We start from the raw sequence: 27,629 nt of genomic DNA on the forward strand, positions 1-27,629 counted from the left end.
GTGATGTTACATGTGGGGCCAGGCTCGGGGGTGGCAACTGATCTTTCCAACAATTTTCAAACTTTAAGTAGAAAACCTTCCTTCCTATGAGGCCGGCCACACTTCTGCCCTCCACTTCTGATCCTGACTCCAGTACCACCTCCTGAGAACACTTAAGGCTGATCTAGACCATCTCAGCTTGGTTCTTGATGCATCTTACAGAACAGGAAACGGAGGCTTAGAGCCACAGCCTGATGTAACAGAAACAGCTCACAGGGTAATCCCAAAGCTTGCCAATGATTTATGGCAGTACCTAGTGTTTTATGGTTAAGGAGAAAAGGAGGCTGGAGATCTGAGCAAACTCAAGGAGAGAGGCACCGCATGAGTTTCTCATTCATCTAAAATCTCAAGCAGGTGTTCCTGATCTGCAATCATCCCTAAAGTGTTGACTCATTCTGTTTCCTTCCATCCATGGCTCCATCAGTTTCAACACCATCTGTATGACTAAGACCAGCAAAGCTTCTTGCCCCCCATCAAGGTCTTTCAGCTGTAAGAGAGATTCTAAGTGTAAAGCAGTACACTGTGGTGACCCTTGGTCTCCACACGGAACAGACATGACATGGTGAGGGCTATGGAACTTCTAGAGAGGATGGCCGCTATTTTTAACTTGTTGCTGTTCCTCCCCCTCCAACCCCCACCAAAAAAAAAAAAAAAAAGGTTAGTTCAAAGTCCTAACCCCAGTACTTCAGAAAGTGATCTTATTTGATAATAGGGTCTTTTCAGAGGTAATCAATTTAAAATGAGGTCAACAGGAAGAAATAGAAAATCTTAACAGACCCATCACAAGCACGGAAATTGAAACTGTAATAAAAAATCTTCCAGCAAACAAAAGCCCAGGTCCAGACGGCTTCACAGCTGAATTCTACCAAAAATTTAGAGAAGAGCTAACACCTATCCTGCTCAAACTCTTCCAGAAAATTGCAGAGGATGGTAAACTTCCCAACTCATTCTATGAGGCCACCATCACCCTAATACCAAAACCTGACAAAGATAAAATGAGGTCAGTAGGGTGGACCCTAATCCAGTAATGACTGGTGTGCTTATACAAAGGGGAAGTCTGGACGCAAAAGCAGACATGTATAGAGAACAAGGGATGTGATGATAAACTCAGGATTGTAATAATGTATGTACAAGCCAAGGAACACAGCTCCTTCCCTAGGGCCTTTAGAGGGATGGTGACACCATGGTTTCAGACTTAATGACCTCCAGAACAGTGAGATGATAAATCCTGTTGTTTTAACTCAGACAATGTGGTTATGGCAGTTCTAGGAAACTAATAAGGTTGGCAATTAAGTCTTTTTAAACACTTCAGATCGCAGTGGCTTGAATGTAACCTGTGCACAACCTCTGTTGAAGGGAGAGAAGGTATAGTCACTGACTGTTTCTCCCAAATCCTTATCTCACAGGCTTGTTCGATCAGAAAGGACTGAAGTTGCAAATGCATCCTGTGAGAGGTTGGCTGTCTCCTCCTGGAGCTAGAGGCAGCAGACATAGACGGGTTCCTTCACTTCCAGCTGGGAGCTCCTGGGTTACCAGGGAAACAGCCTTACCTTCTCTCTAGTCCATGAAGCTGGGGAGGTTCTAAGCACAAACCAAGCCCTGACACCAGTTGTGGCTTCCAGAGAAATGAGAATGATAATAAATAAGTGTAAAAAGAGTTAACAACACACCCTTTAAGCCAAGAAAAAAAAATACATCAGGAAGGACAGTCACAATTTTGTGGACTGAGAGGAGGTGTGAGGGGCTGGGCCCTTGGGCCGTGAGGGAATGATGGGTGAGGGGGTGAGGGTTCCTCTTCCCGGCCCCGGGAGATGGGGAGGAACGGAATAGGCTGTGTAGCAGCTGTGGGAGGCATTTCCGCCCCCTGGCCAAAGCAGCTGCTCCTCCTCTGCCCGGCCCGGCCCCTGCTTGGCGGCCATGCTGCTGGCAGACTCCTAGCGGGACAGCGGTGTCTGCTTCAGGGACATGAGCACCGAGCGCAGGCGGGACACGTCTTTGCACTGCTTGCTGCTCTTGGGGTTGAAGTCACACAGCTGGGCCACCTTCTCCCACTCTGTGCCCGGGGTCTCCTCCTTGGATTCCTTCACAAAAGCCTCCTCAGATGCCCTGCAGGTGGAGACGGGACAGAGGTTTCAGAGCGGTCTACCTCTTCCCCAAAGCAGTGATGCTCTGCTCCCATGGAGCAAGGCTGTTTCGCCCAGCCTACTAAGGGGTACTTTACCAAGACATCTCCCCGGCTCCATGACCTCTGACCTCAGGCTCCCAGGAACAGCTTTAGCCCCCAGAGGAACTCTCGTTGGGTCCTACCTCAGGGCCTTTTTTGAGTCTTCCCTCAGACCCGCTCACAGCTTGTTTCTTGTCATTCAGGTCTGAGTGCAGGCCTTACCTCCTGAGAAAGGTCTTCCCCTGCCACTGAAGCTCAAGTAGCCTACCCCTGCCCCAGCACACTCTGTTCATTATCTCTCCATCAAGAGTTCCCAAACTGGGTCCCATTTGTTTATTTTTGCTTTCATTTCGATTACTCTAGGAGACTGATCAAAAAAAAACAGTACCATGATTTATTTCAAAGAGTATTCTGTTTGTAGTATCTGGTCTTGCCTTTAGGTCTTTAATCCACTGAGTTTATTTTTGTGTATGATATTAGGTGGTATTCTAATTTCATTCTTTCACATGCAGCTTTCCAGTTTTCCCAGAACTACCATATAGCTGATTCACTTCCTTGTACAACAGAAACAAACACAACATTATAAAGCAATTATACTCCAATTGAAAAAAAAGGAAAAAGAGTTCCCAAACTGGGGCTCCTGACACCTAAAGGCCCTTGGAGGAATCAATGTAATACCTCAGCTATTTTCAACACTTCCCCAAACTGGACAGGACATTTACTAATCACCTAACTGAAATCTCTGATTCGGCTTTGCCTCAGGGTTCTCTGGACTCATTGCCTCGTGAGTGTTCTTCAGAAAAGGTTGTGGTCAAAGATGTGTAAAAGAATCAAAGAGGATCTTCAAATCAAGTCACCCGTATTTCACTACAGAACTCTTTTTAGCACAGAATGACTGTTCTCTCAGCCTGGGGAATGCTCCACTGGAGTCTTTGCTTTTGGTTAGAATCAGGTTAGGGTGGAAAGTGGTCGTTTCTTCATCAGAAGTTCTGGCTGATAGTTACAGAAGCCACCGATGAAGGAACAATGGGGAAATAAAGTATAATAAATGTAGTTTTGTGGACAAAACCTAAATGTGGGAGTCATTAAGAGAAAGACAATAAGATTCTGGGGTGGGGAGAGCTGGGTCTATGTTCTGTTTGACCAGCAAGTGTCCTTAAAGCCCCTCTCTCCTCAGCAGTCCCCCTTGCATCGCAAGCAGGACCATTTCTGCCAAGTGCCAGGCACTAGCTGATGGCGGGTGATCACTCTCCAGGTGATCCGGAGGGATCCAGGATGAGCTGGCCCTGGATCAGGCGACCCAGCCTCTCCCTAGTGATCTTGCTTTCCTGCTGGGTGCTCATTTCCTAATCTATAAAATGAGAAGCAGTGTCTCCTCTTTGCTGATCCATTTCACTAGTCTGAGAACCCAGCAACACAACATGTGTGTGTGGGCTTGGGAAAATGTAAGGTTCTGAGTGGAGCTGGCTGACCAGCAGGGCTGAGGGGAGCGATCTTTGAAGCTCTCTCTTCCAGCTCAAAAATTGAAGTGAAGTGAAAGTCGCTCAGTTGTGTCCAACTCTTTGCAACCCCATGGACTATACAGTCCACGGAATTGTCCAGGCCAGAATACTGGAGTGGTAGCCTTTCCCTTCTCCAGGGGATCTTCCCAACCCAGGAATCGAACAGGGGTCTCCTGCATTGCAGGCTGATTCTTTACCAACTGAGCTGGGTCAAGAGGCTCCCCTCTAACTTTGCTCTCAAAGTGGGGTTCATGGTCCAGCAGCACCGCATCACCATGGAGCTTGTAGGCAATGCAGAATCATGGCCTTACTTCAGTCCTTCTGAGTCAGAATCCCCATTTTGACAAGAGCCCCTGGTGATTCCTAGGTACATGCAGGTCTGAGAAGTGCTGGTCTAGACTCTTCCTCTCTTCGGGATTCCCTTGGGTGCTCCTTGGGTCACCTCTTCAGGCACAATAGGAGCAACAAACCCCCTGTGGTGTTCAGCATCAGTGCCCTTCTGCCATCCCCACCCTCCTGCTTGAAACCTCCCATGGCTCTCCGCTACCTTCAGGATCAGGTCTGAGCTTTTAAACATCACACTACAGGCTTTCTTCAACTGGCTCCAAACTGATTTTCTCCCCGCCCCACATACCCCCACCCCAGCCACTGCAGGCCACTAGATATTTCCCCTCTCATAGCCTTTGCCCCAGCAGCTTTTCCCATCGAGGACACCCTTTTCTTCTTACCCTCGCCATACAGCAAACTCCATCTCATGCTTTAAGGGCCAGGGGCGGTCCCGCATCTTTGAAGCTTCCCCCACAGAGGGTGGCTCTGTGGGAGCCCTGTGTGTCCTTGTAAGCAGCTCTTATCACAACACACCTCCAACCATGAGCAACTTAAGAGGATGGACTGTGTGTGTCTTATTCCTGTTTGACCCGGAGACTGGCATTGGGTAAGCACCAGTAAGTACTGGACAAATAGGAGAGTGGACAGAGGAAGGAGTGGAAGGCTGTTATTTTGGTGTGTCCCAGGTTCTGTGAGAGGAGGTTTAGCCCAAACAGCATGAGAGCGCTGCCAAGGGCGTACCCAGAGCGAGGAACAGCAAATATTTGGCACATACGCACGAGGCAGTCATCAGACATTCATCACTGCTTTTTTTTTTCTCCTTCAGCTTCACAATTCCCAACACACCAGCCAGCTAACTATGAGAATAAATCTGGATTAGGCACAGGACCAGCTAGACCCCAAACCAGGAACATGAGACAGGCCAATGGTGGTCTCGCCAGGGGCTCGCAGCCAAATTCAGGCTGGAGCTCTGAGGGGAACAGCGCACTAAGGCAGGAGGTGGGGGATGGCAATGCATGCTTTATACCTCCAGCACCAGGCACTCCATGCTTGTTTTGTTCAACAAAAGACTCACCCCACCTCCCACCTCCCATCCCCAAGAGCCATTTCAGGGTGGGAGAAGTTGGGCTGCTTGGCCCTTTGCCTCTCTCACCTGGGGATGGCCAGCATTCTTTCCTTGTCTCTGCTTGGATTTGGCAAATCTGTCTCAAAGATGCTCAGTACACCTTTGCTGGGGGGATGGAGATGAAGGCTGGTGCTTGTGTCCACCCTGCAGGCTCACCTCCTTCTCTGATCACTGCCCCAGGCCCAGCCACACTCGTTCATACCCCACCAGTGAGAGACTCAAGAAACTGCCAACCACACACAGGGACCCCAGCAAAGGAGCAAAGGAGACACGTACACGTAGCCGATGATATCAGCATCTGGCTGCTGGTAGAATGCTTTGTCAGCGATCCTTGGGGGAAGGGGATTAGGTGAGGGGAGAACAGCAGGGCAAGACGGACAGACAGGCAGAGGGTTAAAGAAAAAGAGAAATCAGCATTAGTACCTCCAGCTGGAGACGTGTTAGGAAGCACAGTTCTGGAAGGCTCAGCAACTCTCCACAGCCCAGAGAGGAGAGCAGGGATCCTCCATCCACCCGAGGAGGGGGCCCTTTCTAATACTCAGCCCTTATCCTGTTACTCCTCCTGTTCACAAATCTTCAGTGGCTCCCATAGCCCATGTCTTCCCAGCCCTCAAATTCGAGGCCCTGTACACGTGGGCCCTCACTCTGGCCCTACCTCCCACCTCTCTCCCTGCTGCCCAAAGCCTTTCTTGGACGGAAAGAAAGAAAGGACAATGGCCTTTCTTTCACATCTTGCTGTGCCCTGGTCTCCTAGTTGTCCTCCAAAGCCCAGGTCCCCAGACCTGGAGGCCCCCTCCCCTGCCCACATCCCTTGCTTCCACAGCCTTCCTACAGAGGCCCTGCTCCCAAGACCAGACCAGCATGCGGGTGCCCACTGCTGAGCTCTTTGAGGACACAGATGCGGTCTTTCTCATCTCCGCCTACCCAGGGCCCAGCCCAGGGACTGGCAGGCAGCAGCTTGTTGAACGGAAGCTGGAGGCTTCCCAGAGCCAGCCTTCCCCTTCCTGGCGGGTCTGGTGCCTTTAAGGGCACAGCCTCAAAGGCAAGGGCTGCAGGGTGCTCTCTGGGCAGAGACCGTTTCTGCAAGGGGTCCTCTGGTGGATCTCCACTGTCTTTCCTGCTCAACACCTGTGCTTCTTCTTCCAGGATGGGCATCCTGGTTGTCCTGTAAAGCATCAGTTGCCCCCACCCAGTCCCTCTGGTTTGTGTGGGACTGGACCCCATGCACAACCCAAGAAATGAGACCCAGTCTGTATCCATCAGAGAGTCTCTGCTCCTGGGACAGTCACTGGGCCTGGGACCAGCACATAACCCCACACCAGACCAGCTGAAGCTGCTGGGGGCAAGAGGCTTACTTTCACTGGAGTTGTCAAGAAAATAGAGTAGGAGCCTGGAGCTGCCGGCGGCCACCTTGGGCCCCATCCCTGGAGTGTGTGCCCAAGAGTGAAGGTGGGGGGAAGGAAAGCAGGGCCGAGAGACAGTAAAAGTGAGCACTGATGGACTTTGTTTCAGCCTAAGCCCACTGTGCCTGCCTGTTTCCCCCTGGCCTTTCCAGTTACATAGGCCACGAATTTCCCTCTACTCTTCAGCCACTTCTGAGTCAAAGTGTTGTCACTTCGATAAGCAGGAAAACCCTGCATATGGCTTGGTTCTTCCCTCCCAGACAGGCCTGTGTTCTCTGTGATGCTAACCATGGCCACAGGGCCTCCGGTCCAGTTCTTGGCCCCTGGGCTCCAGGGTCATCTGGCTTACATTCCAGTGGGTCCTAGGACCTCGTCCATCGACCGATAGACTTGCTTTTCTCTGTCATGGGGAGGAGGTGAGAGCTTACAGTCACCAGCTCTGCAGCATTCAGGGTGCTGAGCTCCACAGGCCACTGAGGAAACAGCTGGGGGTCTGGCTTCTCCTTCCTCTGTGTTCTTGCCACCAAATCACCCATCCTTGTGACAGTCCCCCACACCATGGCTCCTCTCATGTCCCCACCACCCCTTTATGTCCCCACCGCCCCCTCACGCCCTGATAGCCCTGCTCACCGGTTGTTGATCTTGTTCTTCTCAACTTGTTCACTCTGGCGCTGGTTCCATTCCTCCAGGTCCTTCTTGGCCTTCTCCCGCCACTCCTGCTCCATCACTTTGGAGGCAGCATCTGCAACCCCCAACAGGTGAATAAGCAGCAGCTTTCCAGGAGGAAGGTGAGGCACAGTGGTCCTGGGGGATTCCCTCCTCAGCCCATCCTCAGCCAGTTCCCACACTAAGGAGCCCCAGCTACTCTTAAGGCTACCCACCCGACATGGTGATGGTCCCAAACCACCACCCCAGCGGGAAGCCCCGACGCAGGGGGCCCAGCCCAGCTCACAGCCTCAGCTCTGTCCTCACCCAGCTCCTGCAGCCGTTTCCGCTGCTCCTCTCTCCACTTGCGGATGCTCTCGGGTTCTTGCGTCAGCCTGTCTGCCTGGGCGATCGCAGCATAGCCATCCGCGGGACCGTTGGCCTCCTAGGACATAGACAGACAGCAGTGTACCCAGCCTGTCCACCAGCCCCTCTGTCTCTGCTCCTTGACTACTCCTTTCTAGTTACAGAGGCCACTAATTTCTCTTTATTCTTTAGCCACTTCTGGGTCAAAGTGGTGTCATTTCTTTAAGCAATAAAACCCTACACATTGGTTTTATTTAAACCGCTCACATCTCAAACCACGTCATGCCCACTGTCTCCTGTGACTGTACCCTGCCTTTCCACTTGCTGTGCCCTCCACCAGTCACCCTTCCCCCCCTGTGACCCCGGGCAAGTTACTCAACCTCCCTGTGCCTGACTTTCCTCATCATAAAACAGGCTACAAAATAGCACCCACTCCATAGGGTAAATATGAGGATGGAATGAATTTTAAAAGTGTGAAGAACTTCAAATACTTCTTGGTACACAGAGAGTGCCCTGTGTTTCTATCATTAAAGTTCCACTCTGTTAGTTGTGGGCTTCCCATATGGCTCAATTGTAAAGAATCTGTCTGCCAATGCAGGATCCACAGGAGAGTCAGGTTGGATCCCTAGGTGGGAAAGATCCCCTGGAGGAGAAAATGGCAACTCACTCCAGTATTCTTGCCTGGAGAATCCCATGGACAGAGGAGCCTGCAAGGCTACAGTCCATGGTGTCGCAGAGTCGGACAAGACTAAGCACTTAGTTTTATTCACCCAATAACACACAGCCCCAGATGGCCTCACTTTATAATACATTTACTTATCCATTGTCTGTCTCCTCTATCAGAATGTCACATTTGTGACAGCAGGGATTTGCCTGTCCTGTTCCCTGCTGTGTCCCCAGCACCCAGCACAGTGCCTGACACAGAGCAGGTGCTCTGTAACTATTTGCTGAGTGAACAGTCCTGAGATAGGCAGGGTGGGCTTAGCTAAGATCGTGCAGTGATGGGAAACTCAGACTCAGGGGTCAGACCATCTGGGTTCAGATCCCATCTCTACTGCCTACTACGTGTGTGCCACTCAACCTTGCCTGACCTCAGTGTTCTCATCTGAAATGAAGATGATACTAAAACTGCCTCTAAGAGCTGGTGTGAGGATTCGATGCAACAGTACTTGTAAGAAACTTACAAGAGTGCCCGGCAGGGAGTGATGGCTCAGTAAATGATAGCTAGAATTATTATTATTATTCATTGTCATCTTATAGGGGACGGAAACTGGGGCAGAACCTGGGCCGGAGTCCAGGCCTCCTCTGACTTCCAGGCCAGGGCTCTGCCCAATTCTCCAGGCTGCCTGCCAGGGTAGGGGACTCCAAGCATGGCAGGCTGAGAGCTCAGCCCAGACAGGCTGGGGCTTCCCTCTGTTCTCGAAGAGCCAGAGCTTTTCTAAGATCCAGCCCATCTCTCAGCACTCCCACTCTGGTGCTCTGTCTGCCCCATGCATTCCTGTCTCCACCCATCCCACATCCACGCTGCCCCGCCTTTGTCTCCTCCTGCTTTCGGCCTTCAATTGGCTCCCCTCCTTCCTCCAGCTGATGAAATCTTATTCCATCCCACGAGTTTCTAGCTCAGAAGTCACCAGCTCTGGGGTATTTCCAAACCCCCAAGCAGATCTCACAGCCCTTCCTCTCCCTGTGCTCCTTCGCCTTCTCCCAAGTGTGTCTCCTGGCTGGACTGCGAGATCCCTGTCAGCAGGGCAGAACCTTGTTTACAGCCCTATGAACCTGTCTCTCCTTTCACTGCTCTGTTGCTCAAGCACTCATCAAACTGTCATTAATCCCAGTGTTGTTTAATGTCTTCTCCCCACCCAACAGCGTCTGTCCAATGGTGCCCACACAGCTGGTGCTCAACAAGCAGTGGCCGTGTGGATGAAGATCCCCCCTGGGACCAGCATGTGCCAGTTCAGAGGAAGTGCTAGGTGTCTGTTCAAGGGGCTGTGGGCACCAAGGTGAAGGAACATGCAGATGGACGTAAGAGCTGCATCTCCCTGGGGAGAGAGAAGGGCAGGCTGAGGGTGAGGCAGTGCTGCCTGGCTCCTCGGATCAGACCCACCCTTGGGTGGGGCAGCTGGGGCGCTGCCCTTATTCCTCCTTCCTGCCCAACATTATATTTCAATTCAGAAAGTCTCTCTTGACATCTCAAGGAGCCTTTCCAGGGCCCTAATCTCGACAACACAAGTTGATCACCGATGTAGGGTGAGCCCCACCCTGTCCAGTTCTGGGAAAAAGCCTGTCCTGAGGCCAGGCTACCAGGACCTCTACCCAATCCTATAGAATGTCCCATCTGCAGACAAGTGCAGTTACTTTGGTGTCTATGTGTTTATCCAGGTGCTACATTTTATTTCTTCTTGGTACTCATGATATCTTAAAAGACTAGCTTCCTTAGTGGCTCAGACAGTAAAGAATATGCCTGCAATGCGGGAGACCTTGGTTTGATCTCTGGGTCAGGAAGATCCCTTTGAGAAGGGAATGGTGACCCACTCCAGTATTTCTTGCCTGGGAAATCCCATGGACAGAGGAGCCTGGTGGGCTACAGTCCTTGGGTTGCAAAGAGTCAGACATGACTAAGCAACTAACACTTTCTGACTTTCTTTACTATCTGCCCCCCACCCCTCCCCAGTAAAGTGAGTTCCATGCAGACAGAGACTATCTCTGTACAGAACCTAGGACAGGGAGGGCCTGGCTGTAAGAGGAGCTCAAGAACATCTCTTGAATGAATTAACATATGTTCATGCTTGGGGACAGAGATGACCAAGTTGGCCCATCATCCAGGAGCTTGACAGAGGGAGTTCTTCACAAATGAAGACCATGACTTGGGGTACGTGCATAACATGGGTCATGAAAAGAGGGGGGACAAGGGAGGGTATGACCTTTCTAGCCTAGGAGCAGAGTAGGCTGGGAAGAGACAGGGGAACGGCATTTCAGATCAAGAGTTGGCAGCGTAAGGACCACGTGAGGCTAGTGCCTTTGGGAAAATGTGAGTACAGACATGCTGCCACGTGTGGATGAGATGGGTTGAGAGAGGTGGGCTGGAGGGTTAGAAGTCATTCCATGGTGTCCTTCAGGACTCACCATCTCCTTTAGAAGTGCGTGCGTGCTCAGTTGTGGCCGACTCTTTGCAACCCCATGGACGGTAGCCTGACAGGCTCCTCTATCCATGGAATTTTCCAGGCAAGAATACTCAAGTGGGTTGCCATTTCCTATTCCAGGGGATCTTCCCAACCCAGGGGTCGAACCAGCATCTTCTGTGTCTCCTGCATTGGCAGGCAGGTTCTTCACCACTGAGACACCTGGGAAGCCCCACCATCTCCTTCAAGACTGCCCTAAAATTAAGACTCAGGTTAGAGTGCTTATAAACTGGCAAAGAACCTTCAATTAAATGGTTCTCTTTGGCCTTCACAAACCTTCATGGTGGGTTTTATTATCTTTGTTTTACAGGTAGGAAAAAGTCTAGCTTCAAAGTCCCAAGGTCACCTAGCCAGCAACTGGCAGAGCCAGAATTCAAACTGAATTCCTGGGTGTAACACCCCGGCCACACGCAGCCAACAGGGGCCAAAGTCACTTCTGTGTCACGTGATTTTTCCTCCCTAACACGTCTAGCATCCCAAGATTAGAGACCGTGCCCTGTCCTCCCACTCCCAAGGCCCACTCCCTGTCTCTCTCACACTTGCCTTCATACCCTCCTTGGCTCACTTAGTAGCTTGCTCAGGGATAAGAAGCTTCTAAGGCTATAGAGGACTCTTCTCAACAGACCTGTGGGGACAGCAAGGAAGGGCTTCTCATCCCCATTTTACAAATGACAAATCCAGCTCAAAGCAGCGACTAGTCCAAGGTCGTCCAGCTGGGAAAAAATAGAAATGAAGCCCAGATTGTCTAACTCCATCCAGACTTCACCACAGCGCCTCAGTCTGGGTGTAGAAGCAGCTGGAGTAGATGCTGGGGATGGAGGGAGGTTAGGAGGGTTGATGGGAGGAGCCTGGAGCAGCTGCACTCCACATCCAGGGACATCGCTCAGTGTGGCCCTAGAAGATGGTGCCCAGAGATGGCTGTGCCCCAGGCTCTGAGTGGAGAGCCCGGTCAAGCTGAGCCCGCCTCCTCCACCAACGCGGCCCACTGATAGGCTCTGGCTGGGAGCTGTTCCCGCCCCCCCCCACACCCCTATGCCTCCCACCTGGAAGCACATGGCCCTGCACCTGTGGTCTCTTCCAGCTCCCCCAGCACACCCTTCCCTGCAGCAGCCCCAGACTGAGCATCTTATCCTCTATGCCTTTGCACATGCTGTCCTCCCAGCCAGGACCACCCACCTCTCCCTGGGCAGCCTGGAACCCACTTCCAGCATCCGTTCCTGTTGCATTCTCTGACTTCAGTGCAGCATCTAGCGACTGAGCCTGCTTCAGGTCCCAGCTCTTCCAGGCTGTGTAACTAGAGCTATTAAACCTCCCTGTGTGTCCTCCTTCTCCTCATCGGTAAAGTGGAGATAATGTATGGAACCTACATGATAGGACTGTTGGGAAGATGAAATGAGTTAATCCATTAAAGCTTTTGGGTGGTGCCCAATGCAGAATAGCTTCCCTGGTGGCTCAAATGGTAAAGAATCTGCCTTCAATGCAGGAGACCTGGGTTCGTTCCTGGGTTGGGAAGATCCCCTGTGGAAGGGAATGGCAACCCACTCCAGTATTTTTGCCTAGAGAATCCCCATGGACAGAGGAGCCTGGCAGGCTACAGTCCATGGGGTCACAAAGGGTCGGACACAACTGAGTGACTGATACTTCCACTTCGATGTATAAGAACTCAGACTCCTGGCTCTTGAGACCAGCCCCACACCTGAGGCCCTGCTGTTCTGCACTTGAGCTCTTTGAGAACCAAGAGCCATTGCATTTGCCTCTACATCCAAGGCCTTGAGCACAGCGCATGGCACTCAGAATGTGAGCTGACTAAATGAAGGAACGAGGGGCTGCCTGCAAAGCAATGTGGAGGGCATGGGGAGAGCCTGGGACGCAGCATCAGAGGGACTTGGGCTTCAAGTCCCCTCCTGCCACTCACTGGAGGTGCAACCTTTAAGAAATCCCCTCCTTGTTCTCCTTAGGTGTCGTCACCTATCAAATGGGAGTGACCACATCCCACTCCAGGTGTGAAGTGGGGCCTGAATGTGATAACTGCCCTGCAACCACTGTAGCCCGTAGCCTGGGAGGGCTCACCCGGGGCTGCAGGAACGTTTGGAGCCCCTCCCAAGCTCAAAAGGGAAGGCATCTGGGAATGGCCGGGACCAAAAGGCAGGAGGCTACAATCAGGGCCGGGCTTGTCTTGGCCCAGCTCTCTGGTGGCACCCCTCTCCCAAGGGACCCCTCCGCTGGACACAGGAGACCACCACGAGGGCTTCCAGAGGCCAGGCTGGCCCAGCACGTGCTGTGACACCATGGGGAGCCAGGAGGATGAGGCACAGCTGATCCTGGGGATTGACCAGCTAAAGCTAAGCTGAGCTGAGCTGTCGATTCCTCTAAGTAGCTCAGTGGGGATGATGGCCACGTGGGTGGAGGAAGGAAGAGAGCTTGTGTAGGAGGAGTGAGTCCTGCTGGGGCCTTCCTGCCCCTGGCAGCAGCAGAAAGAATTAGAATAGGTTTGGGTAGGCTTATCCTTAGGCCTTAGGTCCAGGTTCATAGCTGGACCCCGCGGTGGCTCATGCCAAGTCACTTCAGTCGTATCTGACTCTTTTCGACCATATATACTCCTCTGTCCAGGGATAGATACTCCAGGCAAGAGCACTGCAGCAGATTGTCATGCTCTCCTCCAGGGGATCTTCCTGACCCAGGGATCGAACCCATGTCTCCTGTGGCTCCTGCACTGCATGCAGATTCTTTACCGTTGAGCCACCAGGGAAGCTCCCAGTGGCCCACAGGCTTCCAGAAAAGATCAAGTAAGGTAGCAGGAAAGTTCTGTCCAGGATCCTTGAAAGTCAGACCCTGCTCTGTGCTCCATCCTAAGAGAAATCTGCAGGGGCTTCCCACCTGCAAGCTGGCCCCTGTGGGCAGCTTGCAACAAGAGGGTGGAGCAAAGGGTACCAGATCAGGAGATTTAGATGAACCTGAGGGCTTCCCAGGTGGCCCTAGTGGTAAAGAACCTGCCTGCCAAAGCAGGAGATGTAAGAGACTCGATGGACGTGAGTCTGAGTGAATTCCAGGAGTTGGTGATGGACAGGGAGGCCTGGCATGCTGTGATTCATAGGGTCGCAAAGAGTCGGACATGACTGAGCAACTGAACTGAACTGACTGAAGAGATGCGGGTTCGATCCTGGGTCGGGAAGATCCCCTGGAGAAGGACATGGCAACCCACGCGAGTACTCTTGCCTGGAGAATTCCATGGACAGAGGAGCCTGGTGGGCTACAGTCCATGGGGTCGCAAAGAGTCGGACACGACTGAAGCGACTTAGCATACACTGCATACATACAGATGAACCTGAAATTGGCCACTAAGCTTCTGAGTGACTTGCCTCATCTGTGACCCCCTTCCCTGCCTGTAAGGATGCTAGCGTTGCACATGTGAAGTGAAAGTTGCTCAGTCGTGTTCGACTCTTTGTGACCCCAAAGACTATACAGACCATGGAATTCTCCAGGCCAGAATGCTGGAGTGGGTAGCCACTCCCTCCTCCGGGGGATATTCCCAACCCAGGGATCGAACCCAGGTCTACCGCAAATGATTCACAAATAAACATACCTGGGGTTATTCTTGGTAGCAGTGAGAAAAAAATTCCCACTGAGATTGGGGAGGAGGCCTAGGGTTTCTCAGATTCGTTCAATACAAAGTGAGGCCAGGGGGCAGGACGTGAGAAGGCCTCCAGGTGCTAATGTGTAGACAGGGAAAATTATCTTGCTCCTGGTGTTCTAGGTACTATGGTCCCAAGTATATCTCCAGCTCCAGGGCCACTTTAGGGCACAGACCTTTCGGGTCAAGCCAAGTCCTTTGGAGTATGTGCAGGGCAGGGGCAGTCTGAGTCTCTATGCTCTGCCGAACTGGACAGGCATCAGTGCTGCTTATTTGGAGCTCTCAGGCAGGCCCAAGGAGACACGAAGCTCTTAAAGTCCTAGAGACTAACTTTTCTAGCTTGCCGGTAGTTGAGTAATTTTCCAGAAATGAGACTTGGCCAGTTGCCCTGTGTAAGGTACCAGCCCATCCCTCTTACATAAGAAACTATTGTTTGTTCTCCCTGAGGATTTAGGAGGCCAGCTCCTCCACGAGGCAGAGTTCAGGAGATCCTGCAGCAGTTAAGGGTCTTTGACCCAGTCCAGTGGGAATTAAAGTTCATCCGGTGAAGACTGTTGCATCTGTGGGGTCCTGAGGATACTATTTGTGTTCCAAATTCTTTAAGTACTTTTAACATGATCTGTGTATATGTAGGAAAGGAGCGGGCTTAGATGAATGTGGAGAGAAATTTTTAACTAGAAATATCTTTGATGTGCTTAGCCACTCAATCATGTCCTACTCTTTACGACCCCATAGCCCACCAGGCTCCTCTGTCCATGGGGATTCTCCAGGCAAGAATACTGGAGTGGGTAGCCATGCCCTCCTCCAGGGGATCTTCCCAACCCAGGGATCGAATCCAGGTCTCCCGAATTGCAGGCAGATTCTTTATGGTGTGAGCCACTAGGAAAACCCAAGAATACTGGAGTGGGTGTTTACTAGCTGTGTTTTTTGGGGGTGGTGGTGGCGGGGCTGCAGGGGCAGGGAATGTGAGAGAGAGAGAGAGAGAGTGTGTGTATTATAGGATCATTACAAAGAATTTTAAAACAACTCAGTGAAAGTGAAAGCTTTTCCTTACCCTCCCTTCTCCCACAACCTTGGGGTTAACCACTGCTAACAGTTGGTACACATCCTTTCAGATCTTCATGCAAACATATTTCTAAAATAAAAAACAGGACCATACTGTGCATATTACTCTGCAAGCTGCTTTTCCATTTATTATATTGTGGGCATCTTTTCATGTCCATACAGAAAGCTCTGACTGCTCTTTGTAACAACGGCATGGTTTTCCAATTTACCTACCCAGGTCCTCAAGAGTGGGCACTTGGGTTATTTCCAGTTTGTCTGCTACTATAAATAATCATATAAAGAATCAGAGTGTCTCTGTCCAGCTATTTCTTTAGGAAAATTCTGAGAAGTGAAATCTCTTTTTTGTGTGTGTGTGAAATCTCTTTTAACTGGGTCCCACCCAGTGAAAATGCTCAGACGTGGAAACGACCACTGGGTTCAGCCTCCCACCAGTGGCAAACATGTGCAGGGCCCTGTGTTTCCTTTAGTCCATGCCACTGTGAGCCACTTTCTTTTGCCCTCTGCAAGCTAGACATTACCATGGGCAACCTGAGGCCATACACCATCGATCCCTATCTGTGTGGTCCTTATTCTTCATCCCCTTCTCCTACACAACCAAAAAAAAAATTGTCAAAAACTTTATTAATGCTCCCATCCCAATGAACAGAACTTGAAGCCCTCTTCCTACACATGATGGGGGCCAAAAAGTTACTGAGATCCAGGCTGTCAGTCCCTCCCACTGCAAGGACAGAATCTTGCTTACCTGAAACACATCTCCATTGACCGTGGCCCCCATGTCCTCAGAAGCTGATAGAAAGAGAACAAGAAGACAGCATTACTCATTGCTCAGCTTATAATAAGCAGGGTCCTACATTAGTGACTGAGCCAACCTCTGTATATATCTGTGTGTGTGTACTGACTTCCACATATACAGACGTCATGTACACATAAATAACCTGGGTTCAGTCCTTGACTGTTCACAAAGCCTTCTCATAGCTGTTATCACATCTAATTTTCACCATAGCCTTGTGCTGAAAGGCACAAGGTGTGTTATCAACCCATTTTACAGATTCTCAAACTGAGGCCCAGAGAGGCTACGTGATTGCCCAAGGTCGCCAGCCAGTAATAGCTTCTCACCTACCTGAAATTAATTTCCCCTCAGCTGCAGTTAGGAATGGCCTGATTTCCTATGGAGCCTATGCCCAGTGAGCCAGCAGAGGAGCTGGAGGCTCAGGGCGGGTCTGCGAGGACTCAGGAAGAAGGGACTGCACGTCTCCGCTTGTCCCTGAGGTGCCTTGAGCAACGGCTTCACCTGGGAGAGCAGGAATCAGCCCCTACCAGGCAGCACTTGGCCTGATTTTCCTCCTCCTGCCCCTCCCAGAAGGATTTGCTGCAGCCCTCACCTCAATGACTCCTCCTGGTCCCTTGCCCTGACACCTGATTTTTCACAAATTCCCGTGACTTCTGCCGCAGCAGGGACCCTCAAAGTTGGGGGCCCCTCTGCCCCCCACCAGGCCCGCCTGCACAGCTACTTGGTCTGTCTGCCCCACTAGTGGCAGTGAGCACCTGGAGGGGCACACCTGTGTCCAAACCCTCCCCACCGTCTTCCCCAGAGCTGGGTACCATACCTACGACTTAGGAGGCGCTCAGAAATATTTGTTGAATAGCAAATTAACCAACGCACTAAAGAAAGATGGACTAAATGGATTTTGTCCACTCACAGGCCTCTCTGCCTCCATCTTCACCCTCTCCCAAACCTCTTTGAAACCAACTGCCATGGCTGATGAAAAGCATACACTTACCTACGTAACTCTTCTAATTAAAAATAAAATGAACACAAACCGGCAGCCCATAGGGTCTGCTCCTTCTTTGAGAACTTGACAGGTGCCGCTCCCTCTCCCTGGAAGGCTCTCCTGCTCCCTCAAGCCCTTCAGCCTCTGCTCAAACACTTCCTTATTAGAGGCCTTCCCTGACCATCCCTGACATTTGTCCTCTGCACCCCTCTCCTCCCCCATACAGTACTTTGTATCACCTACCAAGGCCTGATAGATTTATTTTTGTATGTGCTAATTGCCTATCTACCCCACTTGAAAGCCCTCCAGGAGGGCAGGGGCTTTGTTTTGTCCATCACTGGGATCCAGCACCTAGAACAGTGCCTGACACATAACAGGGGCCCAATAAATATTTGTTGAATGAATACACTGAACCTCGGACCATAACTCATGAGGATCTTTGCAATCTGGCCCTGCCCATTTTTCCTGCCTCACTTCCCACCAGTCCTTCGCACAAACCCTATTCTGGTTTCCGCCTTCCCCAAACACACTATGCCACATTCCATGCCTTTCTTCCTACTTCCCTCACCAAAGAATGTTCTGGGGGATCCAGTCGTTCGCCAAAGCCCAGTTCACAACTCACCTCCTCTGGGAAGCCCTCCACTGCTTCCTCTTCTACCCTGAGCGCTGATGGAAGGTCTCAACTACTATAGAGTATCCCCAAATACTGTATAGCACCCCCCACCCTCTTACATGATTACTGTGACCTCCCATGGGTCATGCATTCCCTTATCAGGCTCTGTATCCCATTCGGCTAGCTCCTATGGGTGAACAGTCAGTATTGGCTAAATGGAAGTTGAATTGCTCTTTGGGGGCCCACTGTTGTCTGCAAGGCCTAAGGACTCTCAGAAACTGCAATGCCTCTTAGCCAGGAGCCGCGGGAGGCTGTATAAGACCATCCCAGATGGACAAGTACACTTCACCAGCCAGATAGAGCCGTGAGTCACAGTGACAGTGCTTTCAGCCTGGGGACTAAAGGGAGGGATCCTTAACCCCATGGAAACAATCCCCAGCAGATATAAATTATAATCAATTTTGTTTTCAAAGAGTGATCAATTTTAGCCAACAGTTATCAGCTGTCCTCCCTGCTCATTTAGATGGGATTTCTCCTGCGCGGGTGGCCTGGTCCCTAAATCAGTGGCAGCATCTTCTCCAGGGGAGTCTCCTCTACCAGAGTCTGAACTTACCGGGGTCCATTCACAATGCCGGTGTGTGCACTTGGCATTTCTAGAGGGGAAATTGTGCCCCCTCCCACATGCCACCCTGACCAGTCCCAGTCTCAGACCCCTCAACCACAGGAGTGGCCAGGGGCCCACCCTGTCCTTCAGGAGGTCTCTGCAACCCAGTCTCTCAGTCCCATGGGTGCTGCCCTTTGGAAATGAGGCTTCAGCCTCTTTGGGAATCCACACACACCCACATATGAAATTATGAGTCTCTGTCCTCACAGTGCTTTCTGACCAGCCCACGGCACGTTAATAATCGCGTGCCCACAGTCCAAAGCCGGCAGAACAGGAGTGAGGCAGATACGAGTCCCAGGGATAAGCCGTGGGTGTGACTTCCCTCAGATTGCTAATCCCCTTTTGGGACAAGGACAGATGGGGTCCAGAACATTCCTGGGAGCTTACTGAGTCCCATCAGGGGGAAATGGGTTTGCCCAGGAAATGACTGGGCAAGTCAAGGGCAGAGCCAGGTGGGGCACATAGAAATCTGGGTGTGAAAATGTAAACCTCCTGGGCCCTACCCAAGGCTGATGAATGGAAACAAAGTATCCATTGCTCAGGCTGGCCGCAACTCCAGCCCAGAGAAGGGGCTCAAAGAAGCTCAGGCTCAGGCCTACTCTAAACAGTTTCCCCTGAGGTACATGCATGCATGCACGTGCTCAGTCGAGTCCAACTCTGTGCAACCCCATGGACTGTAGCCCGCCAGACTCCTCTGTCGACGGGATTCTCCAAGCAAGAATCCTGGAGTGGGTTACCATGCACTCCTCCGGGGGATCTTCCCGACCCAGGGATTGAACTCTCATCTCCTGCATTGCAGGAGGATTCTTTACCACTGAGCCATCCAGAAAGCACCCCCTGTCCCCAAAGTCAGGGCACTCAGCACAAGGGCATCATTTAAGAGACAAGACTCAGAAGTGATGAGTGGTGCTGGCTGCAGGAGCTTCCATCCAGCTCCCAGCTGCCTAAGGCACATTTTCTGCAACTTATTCAGGCTTCTGGCACTCATCACCAGTCTCCAGGGGATTACTTACTCGTCACCATCTAGACCTAGGAGGGTCAGATCAATTCTATCCTATCTGGCCACCTATTGAGCCGCATCCCATAACTCCTCTAAGATCCCTGTGCTCCACTCAGCAGGGTAGCTGAGCATTTGCAGCTTTAGTGGTTGTGAGTCCAGGAGACCTCAGAGGGCCATGTCCCTGCTTCTTTCCCTGCCACCTCCGGTCTGGGGCCAACTTGTATCACCCCTGCCAGACAGTGAACCTCCCGTCCAGGCCATAAATCCCTGGAGTCCTACCGTCCTAGGAGAGGTCACAGCCTGTTCAAACCCCAGCCACATCTGCAGCCCTCTGCCTGACTTCTCCCTGCTTCTCTCTTAGATGGTTCTGACATGGGTTCTCCCAGCAGGGCCTCTCCCATGCCAACCTGACTGGGGAAGCTGGTAGTCTCAAGATGTAGGCCCATATTTTCTAGGAATTCCCTGGGGTGTGTGAGGGTTTGTGCCAAAGTGCTAGAAGCTGCTGCTCCTTCAGAAGACATCCACTGCTGACTTGGTTAGGTGGCAAAAGATCCCCCCACCTTCACATCCCATCACTTCCCAGGGTGACTGCCACAGCATTTGAAAGAATGTGGAGCCCAGAGTTGAGAGGCCTGGGATCTAGTCCCAGATCTGTCACTCACGGCTGTGTGACTTTGGGCAAGACACTCAGGCTCTCTGGGCTTCCAGTTTCTTACATGTGACAAAGGGCTTGTTATGTTTCTCACATGAAGAGGATACAGAGATGCTTCGAGCCCCTCAAGCCACAGGAACTGTCTTATTCATATCTGTATCCCCACTGTGTCTGGCACACAGTAGGTGCTCAGTAAATGTTGAATATAAATATAAGGAGCTTTACCTGTAAACATTTTTTTAAAAATATGTAAGCTACCACTTATTCTGACAGGCCCATAAACTCCCACTAAAATGACAACATTAACAGGAAACAAGGGCTGTTTCGGATGCAGCCATGAAAATGATAGCTAGTTTTTAACTTTAAGAAATTGTTCTTTCAGGCAGAACTAGAGCAGGAACATTGTTGATAAACACGCTATTGCAAGGACCAGGCCCCAAACCCCAATAGCCCTGGACCACCTTTGCAAAACCACTAAGCTCCAAACCCAGCAGGGCAGGATCACATCTGACTGAAGCCCTCTGTGCTCCTGCCCCCATACTGGTGTCTCTGACTCAGAGCCTGGCATATGGAAGACAATGTGGCCAGGGGAAGAGGATTCAGAGTCTGAGAGAAATGGTTTAGTCCTCGCTCTGCCACTTACTAGTTCTTTCAGTAGTGTACATTTTGAGCCTTGGTTCTGCCATCTCTGAAATGGGTGTATAATACACACGAAATGATGAAATGTTAAGTAAAGTGCCTAGAACAGTGACCGCAGGATGGCAGGTGATCCTCCAGGAAAGTCTGTAAGTTCTTAGAGCACCCAGTGCCTCCTGCTTTCCCAACTGAAGGAGGGAGCTAAGTCCAAGGGTCAGGGAGGTCTGAGGTCCTGTGCACACCTGCAGGGCTGAGCGGGGCGCAGCGAGCCTACTGGGAAGCTCAAGGCTGGGCTGCGTTGGATTCCAGAGCCAGGCAGTGGTGGAGCTGGCTTGGGAATGAAATGTCATGACGAATTTCTATGCCGGGAGCCACCAGATCCTAAGCCCCAGGCGGGGCCTCACATAGGGAACGCAACAAGATCGCCCTCCCATTTCCTTCTCCAGGTCCCCCTCAGGTACACATACAGCCCTAGGCCTGCTTCTGGCTGGCCAGAGCAGGCCTTCTTCGCTCTACCGCAGGGCCCGGAGGCCGAGGACCCCGGGTGCGAGCCCCAGATCCCCCCCTCCAACCCCCAGTACCCAGGCCACCGCGCTGACTCACCCCCACTGGCGGGTCCCGGCTGCGCGAGACCCCCCTGGCTGCCGGCAGGTGCCCCGAAACCCTCGTCATTCTCTATGCCCGCAATCTCACTCTCCTGCTGGGCCAAGAAGGCAGCCGCCGGGTCCTCCTCGGCCGCTTCGGGGGCCCCGCTCTCCGACGACGAGAAGAAGCCAAAGTCATCAGCCATTTTCCCCGCGTCTCTGCCGAAGCGTCCGTCTGGTGCTCGGCTCTGCCCGGCGCGTGCCCCGCGCTGCGCCCGGCGGCCGCGGCACTGTCACCCGAGCACCCCGGGGGGAGCCGCTTGGCCTCGGCGGGGACGGGCTCAGCGCGGCGGCCCCACACTTCCTCTCCGCCACCGGGCCCGGCTCGCCTGTCACTGCGGCTGCAGGCGGGAGGAGCCGGGACGGGAATGCGGTGATGTCACCGGCCGAGGGAGGAGGCCCGCAGGACGGCCGGAGGTCGCCTCTCAGCGGCCACAGGAGGGCGGCAGCAGGACGGCGGCGCAGCCCTAGGGGCCCGAGGCCGCGCTACCCGCTCGCGGCCACCAGCGCGCGTCTCCAGGACACAGGACTGACGCAGCTCCTGCCGGGTCCGGAGGCGAAGCAGATGGGACCAAGGGACCATCGCGTGTACAAGGTCACCGCAGACTGGCAGCCCGGATTTCAGGAGCACCGAGCGGGTGGTCGCAGCGCAACCTGGCTCCTCCTGATTCATTCTGCACAAGTTTCTTCTCCAAGGCTCGGCGGGTGTTATGAAGCCCCGTTATCAGTAGCCTTGGAGAGGTAACATTAAGACCCACCGCTTTACTGCATCCTTCCTGCGAGTCCAGGGTCTTCCCCACAAGGCCATGTTGTTTCCGTACATTTCTTATGCATTTCCTGTCATTTGGAGGCTTCAGCTCAGGCCACCAGAGTTTGTGTGACCTGACGGGGTCTCTACTTGGAGGCTGGGTCCCTTCAATGTCCCTTGCTTCCCTGGTTGCTCAAACGGTAAAGAATCTGTATGCAATTAAGGAGAACTGGGTTCCATCCCTGGGTCAGGAAGATCCCCTGGAGAAGGACATGGCAACCCTCTTCAATATTCTTGCCTGGAGAATTCCATGGACAGAGGACCCTGGCGGGCTATAGTCCACAGGGTCACAAACAGTCAGACAGGACTGAAGTGACTTAGCAGTAGCAGCAAGTATGAACCAAATTGAGAAAGGCAAACCCAGTTTATCCAGGCAGCCTACCACTCCTCCACTCAGTCACCTTAAGTAAACAGACTTCAAAACATAGTAAAACCCAAGCTCTGGCCATGGGGAGATTACAATCTAGGAGCCCAACGATGGGAAATGGTCAGACATTTTCTCGGAGTGATAGGCGCTGTGACATTTAAACACAGGCTTGGGTCGGGGGAGGGGGGGTGCGGCAGGGGAAGAACCACCATCGGATCTCTAGGATTTTTTCTTTCTGATTTGAAATTTGAAGGTCAAAAAAGAAAGGAAAGATGAGCCGCCCCTAACAGTGGGTTCCCTTAGTGGGTGGGGAGTGGAAGCAAAGTTAAACTGAAGGGCAATCTCAGTTTTTCACAGTAATACTTTGATGTAGGTTTCACTCTTATGATGAAAATATAATCATTTATTAGTAGTGTGGAAAAGAAAGAAACGTCAGGCCCTGCACAACCTGCTGCAAGCTCAGCACTCCACCATCACTCATCTCACTCCTCTTCCTCATTACCCCAGCTGCAGCCTCAGGTGCTGAAAAGAGCTGGAAAGTTCCCGAGTTTGACAAACCAGCCTTAAATGTCAACTCCAGGCTTTGTAGAGACAGAAGGACTACTGAACGCACTATGCACCCTTTGTGATCACCTGTGGATGTACTTACTTGGTTCCTGGAGACTTCAATGCCTCTGCCGGCACTCTTCCCAACTAGTTCCTCCTTCCTTCCTGCTCCTTCCTAATGCAGCCATCAGCAAAATTACTTACATGCTTAATTTATACAAGTTACTGGATGAAGCACAAGCTGGAATCAAGATTGCCAGGAGAAATATCAATAACCTCAGATATGCAGATGACACCACCCTTACAGCAGAAAGTGAAGAACTAAAGAGCCTCTTGATGAAAGTGAAAGAGGAGAGTGAAAAAGTTGGCTTAAAACTCAACATTCAAAAAAAAAAACCTCAACATTCAGAAAACTAAGATCATGGCATCTGGTCCCATCACTGCATGGCAAATAGATGCGGAAACAATGGAAACAGTGACAGACTTTACTTTCAGGGGCTCCAAAATCACTGCAGATGGTGACTGTAGCATGAAATTAAAAGACGCTTACTCCTTGGAAGGAAAGTTATGACCAACCTAGACAGCATAGTCAAAAGCAGAGACATTACTTTGCCGACAAAGGCCCGTCTAGTCAAAGCTATGGTTTTTCCAGTAGTCACGTATGGATGTGAGAGTTGGACTATAAAGAAAGCTGGGTGCCAAAGAATCGATGCTTTTGAACTGTGATGTTGGAGAAGACTCTTGAGAGTCCCTTGGACTGCAAGGAGCTCCAACCAGTCCATCCTAAAGGAAATCAGTCCTGAATATCCATTGGAAGGACTGATGCTGAAGCTGAAACTCCAATACTTTGACCACCTGATGTGAAGAACTGACTCATTGGAAAAGACCCTGATGCTGGGAAAAATTGAAGGCAGGAGGAGAAGGGGATGACAGAGGATGAGATGGTTGGATGGCATCACCAACTCAATGGACATGAGTTTGAGTAAACTCTGGGAGTTGGCAATGGACAGGGAGGCCTGGCGTGCTGCAGCCCATGGGGTTGCAAAGAGTCGGATACAGCTGAGCGTCTGAACTGAACTGAACTGGTCCAGATCATTCTGTAGCCATGCTTGCTCCTGTATTAATACATGACTTATTCTTAAGCATGAATATTAAAAATTATCATTAAAGTCTGAACTATGTCATATAGCACTTTGTGCTGGAGATCCTCCGTTTCTTGACACTTCTCTAAATATCTTTGTTAATTGCTCAGTCGTTTCTGACTCTTTGTGACCCCATGTACTATAACCTGCCAGGCTTCTCTGTCCTGGAATTCTCCAGGCAAGAATATTGGAGTGGGTTGCCATTCCCTTCTTAGGGAACTAAGTATCTTTGGAGATCTCCAAACACAGTCTGGTCTTCTAATTCTCCACTTAATTATGAAACTCAGCAATGGTCAAAAGACATCAGTTGAGTAAAGATATGAGGCAATCTCACAGAATCTAAATTGCAACTTACAAATTCTGAAGTGGAGATATTTTTTAAATGTTTTTAATAGGAAGTTTCAAGCATGCAGAAGAGAAGAAAGACTGATTTAATACAACTCCACATACCAACACCTGAGCATCAATATTACCAATATATAATCAGTCTTGTTTCATCCATAACCTTTATTCCTTCCCATGTATTATATAATTTCATCAGTAAATCGTAACTTTTTTCTAAAATCTTGTGGTAAAAAACACACAAATTTACAATCTTTACCATTTTAAGTGTACAGTTCAGTAGTGTTAAGTATAGCCACATGGTTGTAAGATAGACATCCAGAACTTTTTCATCTTACAAAACAAACTATATCCATTACACAATTCCTCACTTTTCCCTCATCAAAGCCCCGGCAACCATCAGTCTACTTTCTGTTAATATGAATTGACTGGTTTAGATAGCTCACAAAGGTGAAATTATAGAGTTTTGTATCCTTATTCCACTTAGCATAATGTTCTTAAGGTTCATCAAGTTCTGACAGATGCAGCATGGGTCAGAATTTTCTTCCTTTTTAAGGCTAAATAATATTCTGTCATATGATATATATATTGCATTTTCTTCATCCATCTGTCCATGGACATTTGGGTTGCTTCCACCTTAGTTATTATGAGTAGAGCTGTTGTTAACACAGATGTACAAATATGTCTTTGTGATCCTGCTTTCTGTTCTTTTAGATATATACCCAGGAATGGAATTGCTGGATTCTATGGTAATTCTATTTTCAGTTTTTTAAAGAATCGCCATACTGGTTTCCAGAGCTACTGAACCATTTTACATTCCCACTAATAAGCTCCTTTTTTTTTTTTTGATTGGTTGATTTCACTTTCAAGGGTTTTTTTTTCCTTCATTTTTTCAAGTTTTTATTTTGACATATTTCAACTTACAGGAAATTATAAATAATTCCCATAGGCTTTTCACCATTCTCACCAGATTTCTTAAATTATAACATTTTATCACCTTGGCTTTATTCTTTTTTTCTCTTTCTCCTAAACTAAACTTACTCTGTGTAAGTTGCACACACCATGAACCTTCATCCCTAAATATTTCACTTCATGTTTTCCTAAGAATAAGGACATTCATTTACATCACCACTCTACAATTATCAAAATCAGTGTATTAATTTTGATATAATACCATTATCAAATTGACATAACTTACTCAGATTTCACCAAATGTCCCAACAATAGAGGGAAAGAAAATCCCAAATTATGTGTTTAGGTATTCCACTCAGTACCCTCTCTGTTTGATTTCCTTCAGTCTGGAGTGGTTCTCTGTCATGAAGATGATGTCTTGAAGATTACTAGTCAGTTATTTTGTCCTTCAATATGAGTTATCTTTGTTTCCTCCTGGTTAGATTCAGTCTAAACATTTTTGGCAGAAATAACATGATTCAGGCATTAGAATGATAGTTGACAAATGCTAATCTTCTAGTTCCATTTCCATAAACATTTATTAGTTGGCTTTCTACTATAGGGTGTTTGTTCCATCTGCAAGACTCATAGATTCATTTGATCTGAGTGAATTGTATTAGTAGTGCTTTGCTATCATTATTTATTTTAATGCTCAAATTGTCCGAGATTGGGTCAGTAGGAGCCCCTTTGAGTCGGCTCCTGTGTTTCTAATGTGTGTGTGTGTGTGTGTGTGTGTGGTCAGTCATGTCCGACTCTTTGCAAGCCCATTAGGCTCCTCTGTCCATGGGATATACCCAACAAGAATACAGGAGTTGCTTAACAGTTCCTCTTCCAGGAGATCTTCCCAACCCAGGAATTGAAACTGCTTCTCCTATGTCCACATCATTCTTTGAGCACTTTCTCATTTTCTGGCACAACAAAATATTTCAGGCTTAAGAATAAGTCATTTCTCAATCATCAAAAAGTCTATAAATAATAAATGCTAAGGAGGGTGTGGAGAAAAGGAAACCCTCATACACTGTTAGTGGGGATATAAATTGGTGCAGCCACTATGAAGAACAGTATGGTGTTTCCTTAAAAGAGCTAAAAATAGAGTTACCATATGATCCAGCAATCCTACCCCTGGGCATATATCCAGAAAAGACAAAAACTCTTAATTCAAAAAGATTTATGCACCCCAAGATTCATAGCAGCACTATTTACAACAGCTGAGACATGGAAACAGCCCAAATATCAACAGATGATTGATTTAAGATGATGTGAGATATATGTAATATAGATACATAATGAGATATTAGCCATAAAAAAGAATGAAATATTGTCATCTGCAGCAACATGGGTGGGCCTAGAGAATATCATACTAAGTGAAGTAAGTCAGACAGAGAAAGACAATAATTATATGATCTCACATATATGTGGAACCTGACAAACAATACAAATGGATCTGTATACAAAACAGAAACAAACAGGCATAGAAAACAGTTTTGTGGTTACCAAAGGGGAGAAGGGGAGAGGAGGGATAAATGGGTGGAAGAATAAATTAGAAGCATAGAATTAACAGAAATACACTATGCATAAAATAGATAATCAACAAGGATTTACTGTGTAACACAGGGAATAATATTCAGTATCTTGGATGGAGGATGAGATGGTCGGATGGCATCACCAACACAATGGAATGGGTTTGGGTGGACTCCGGGAGTTGGTGATGGACAGGGAGGCCTGGCGTGCTGCTGTTCATGGGGTCGCAAAGGGTCGGACATGACTGAGCAACTGAACTGAACTGAACTAAACTGCGATCATCTATAATGGAAAATAACCTGAAAAATATATGTGACTTAATCACCTTGCTATATATCTGAAACTAACAGAATATTGTAAGTCAACGATACTTCAACTGAAAAAAGAAAGAAATGATGGTGATTAATGTCATACATGTGTGAACTAAAGCTTTGGTGACAATTATTTTGCAATATTTGAAAGTATCAAATCAACTGGTTCTATACCTTAAACTTACTCAATGCTATATGAGTAAGTTCTCCGTA

General features: G+C 49.7%; 1 protein-coding gene and 1 long non-coding RNA gene across 4 annotated transcripts; one reads left to right on the plus strand and one right to left on the minus strand.

The window, feature by feature from the left end:
- Positions 1-1,692: 1,692 nt before the first annotated feature.
- Positions 1,693-21,798, minus strand: CLTB (clathrin light chain B). Of its 3 annotated transcripts, none has more exons than XM_055550845.1 (6): positions 21,388-21,797; positions 16,190-16,233; positions 7,534-7,651; positions 7,192-7,303; positions 5,435-5,488; positions 1,693-2,145 (listed from the first exon to the last, which is right to left on the minus strand). In XM_055550845.1, the coding sequence occupies exons 1-6, from the start codon at positions 21,572-21,574 to the stop codon at positions 1,974-1,976; spliced, it is 687 nt and encodes a 228-aa protein (XP_055406820.1). In that variant the 5' UTR covers positions 21,575-21,797; the 3' UTR covers positions 1,693-1,973. The 3 variants fall into 3 exon arrangements, with proteins under 3 accessions (XP_055406820.1, XP_055406830.1, XP_055406834.1); XM_055550859.1 differs by lacking the exon at positions 1,693-2,145 and adding an exon at positions 5,167-5,263 and having other exon boundaries at positions 21,388-21,798; XM_055550855.1 differs by lacking the exon at positions 5,435-5,488 and having other exon boundaries at positions 21,388-21,793.
- LOC129630352 (uncharacterized) lies at positions 9,883-16,712 on the plus strand. Its single transcript, XR_008703646.1, has 3 exons — positions 9,883-9,951; positions 10,369-10,441; positions 16,589-16,712. It is a non-coding gene; the product is annotated as an uncharacterized LOC129630352 (long non-coding RNA).
- Positions 21,799-27,629: the final 5,831 nt, after the last annotated feature.

Source organism: Bubalus kerabau, chromosome 1, assembly GCF_029407905.1.
Source record: "Bubalus kerabau isolate K-KA32 ecotype Philippines breed swamp buffalo chromosome 1, PCC_UOA_SB_1v2, whole genome shotgun sequence".
Lineage (NCBI taxonomy): Eukaryota > Metazoa > Chordata > Mammalia > Artiodactyla > Bovidae > Bubalus > Bubalus kerabau.

What these genes read in the sequence shown, in the direction of transcription:
- CLTB (XM_055550845.1), bottom strand. Translation starts at nt 21,574, where the DNA reads ATGGCTGATGACTTTGGCTTCTTCTCGTCGTCGGAGAGCGGGGCCCCC. An exon ending in AAGAACAAGATCAACAACCG is followed by an intron (nt 5,489 to 7,191) that starts GTGAGCAGGGCT and finishes CCTTCCCCCAAG; the next exon opens with GATCGCTGACAAAGCATTCT. An exon ending in GCTGATATCATCGGCTACGT is followed by an intron (nt 2,146 to 5,434) that starts GTACGTGTCTCC and finishes CTCCACCTGCAG; the next exon opens with GGCATCTGAGGAGGCTTTTG.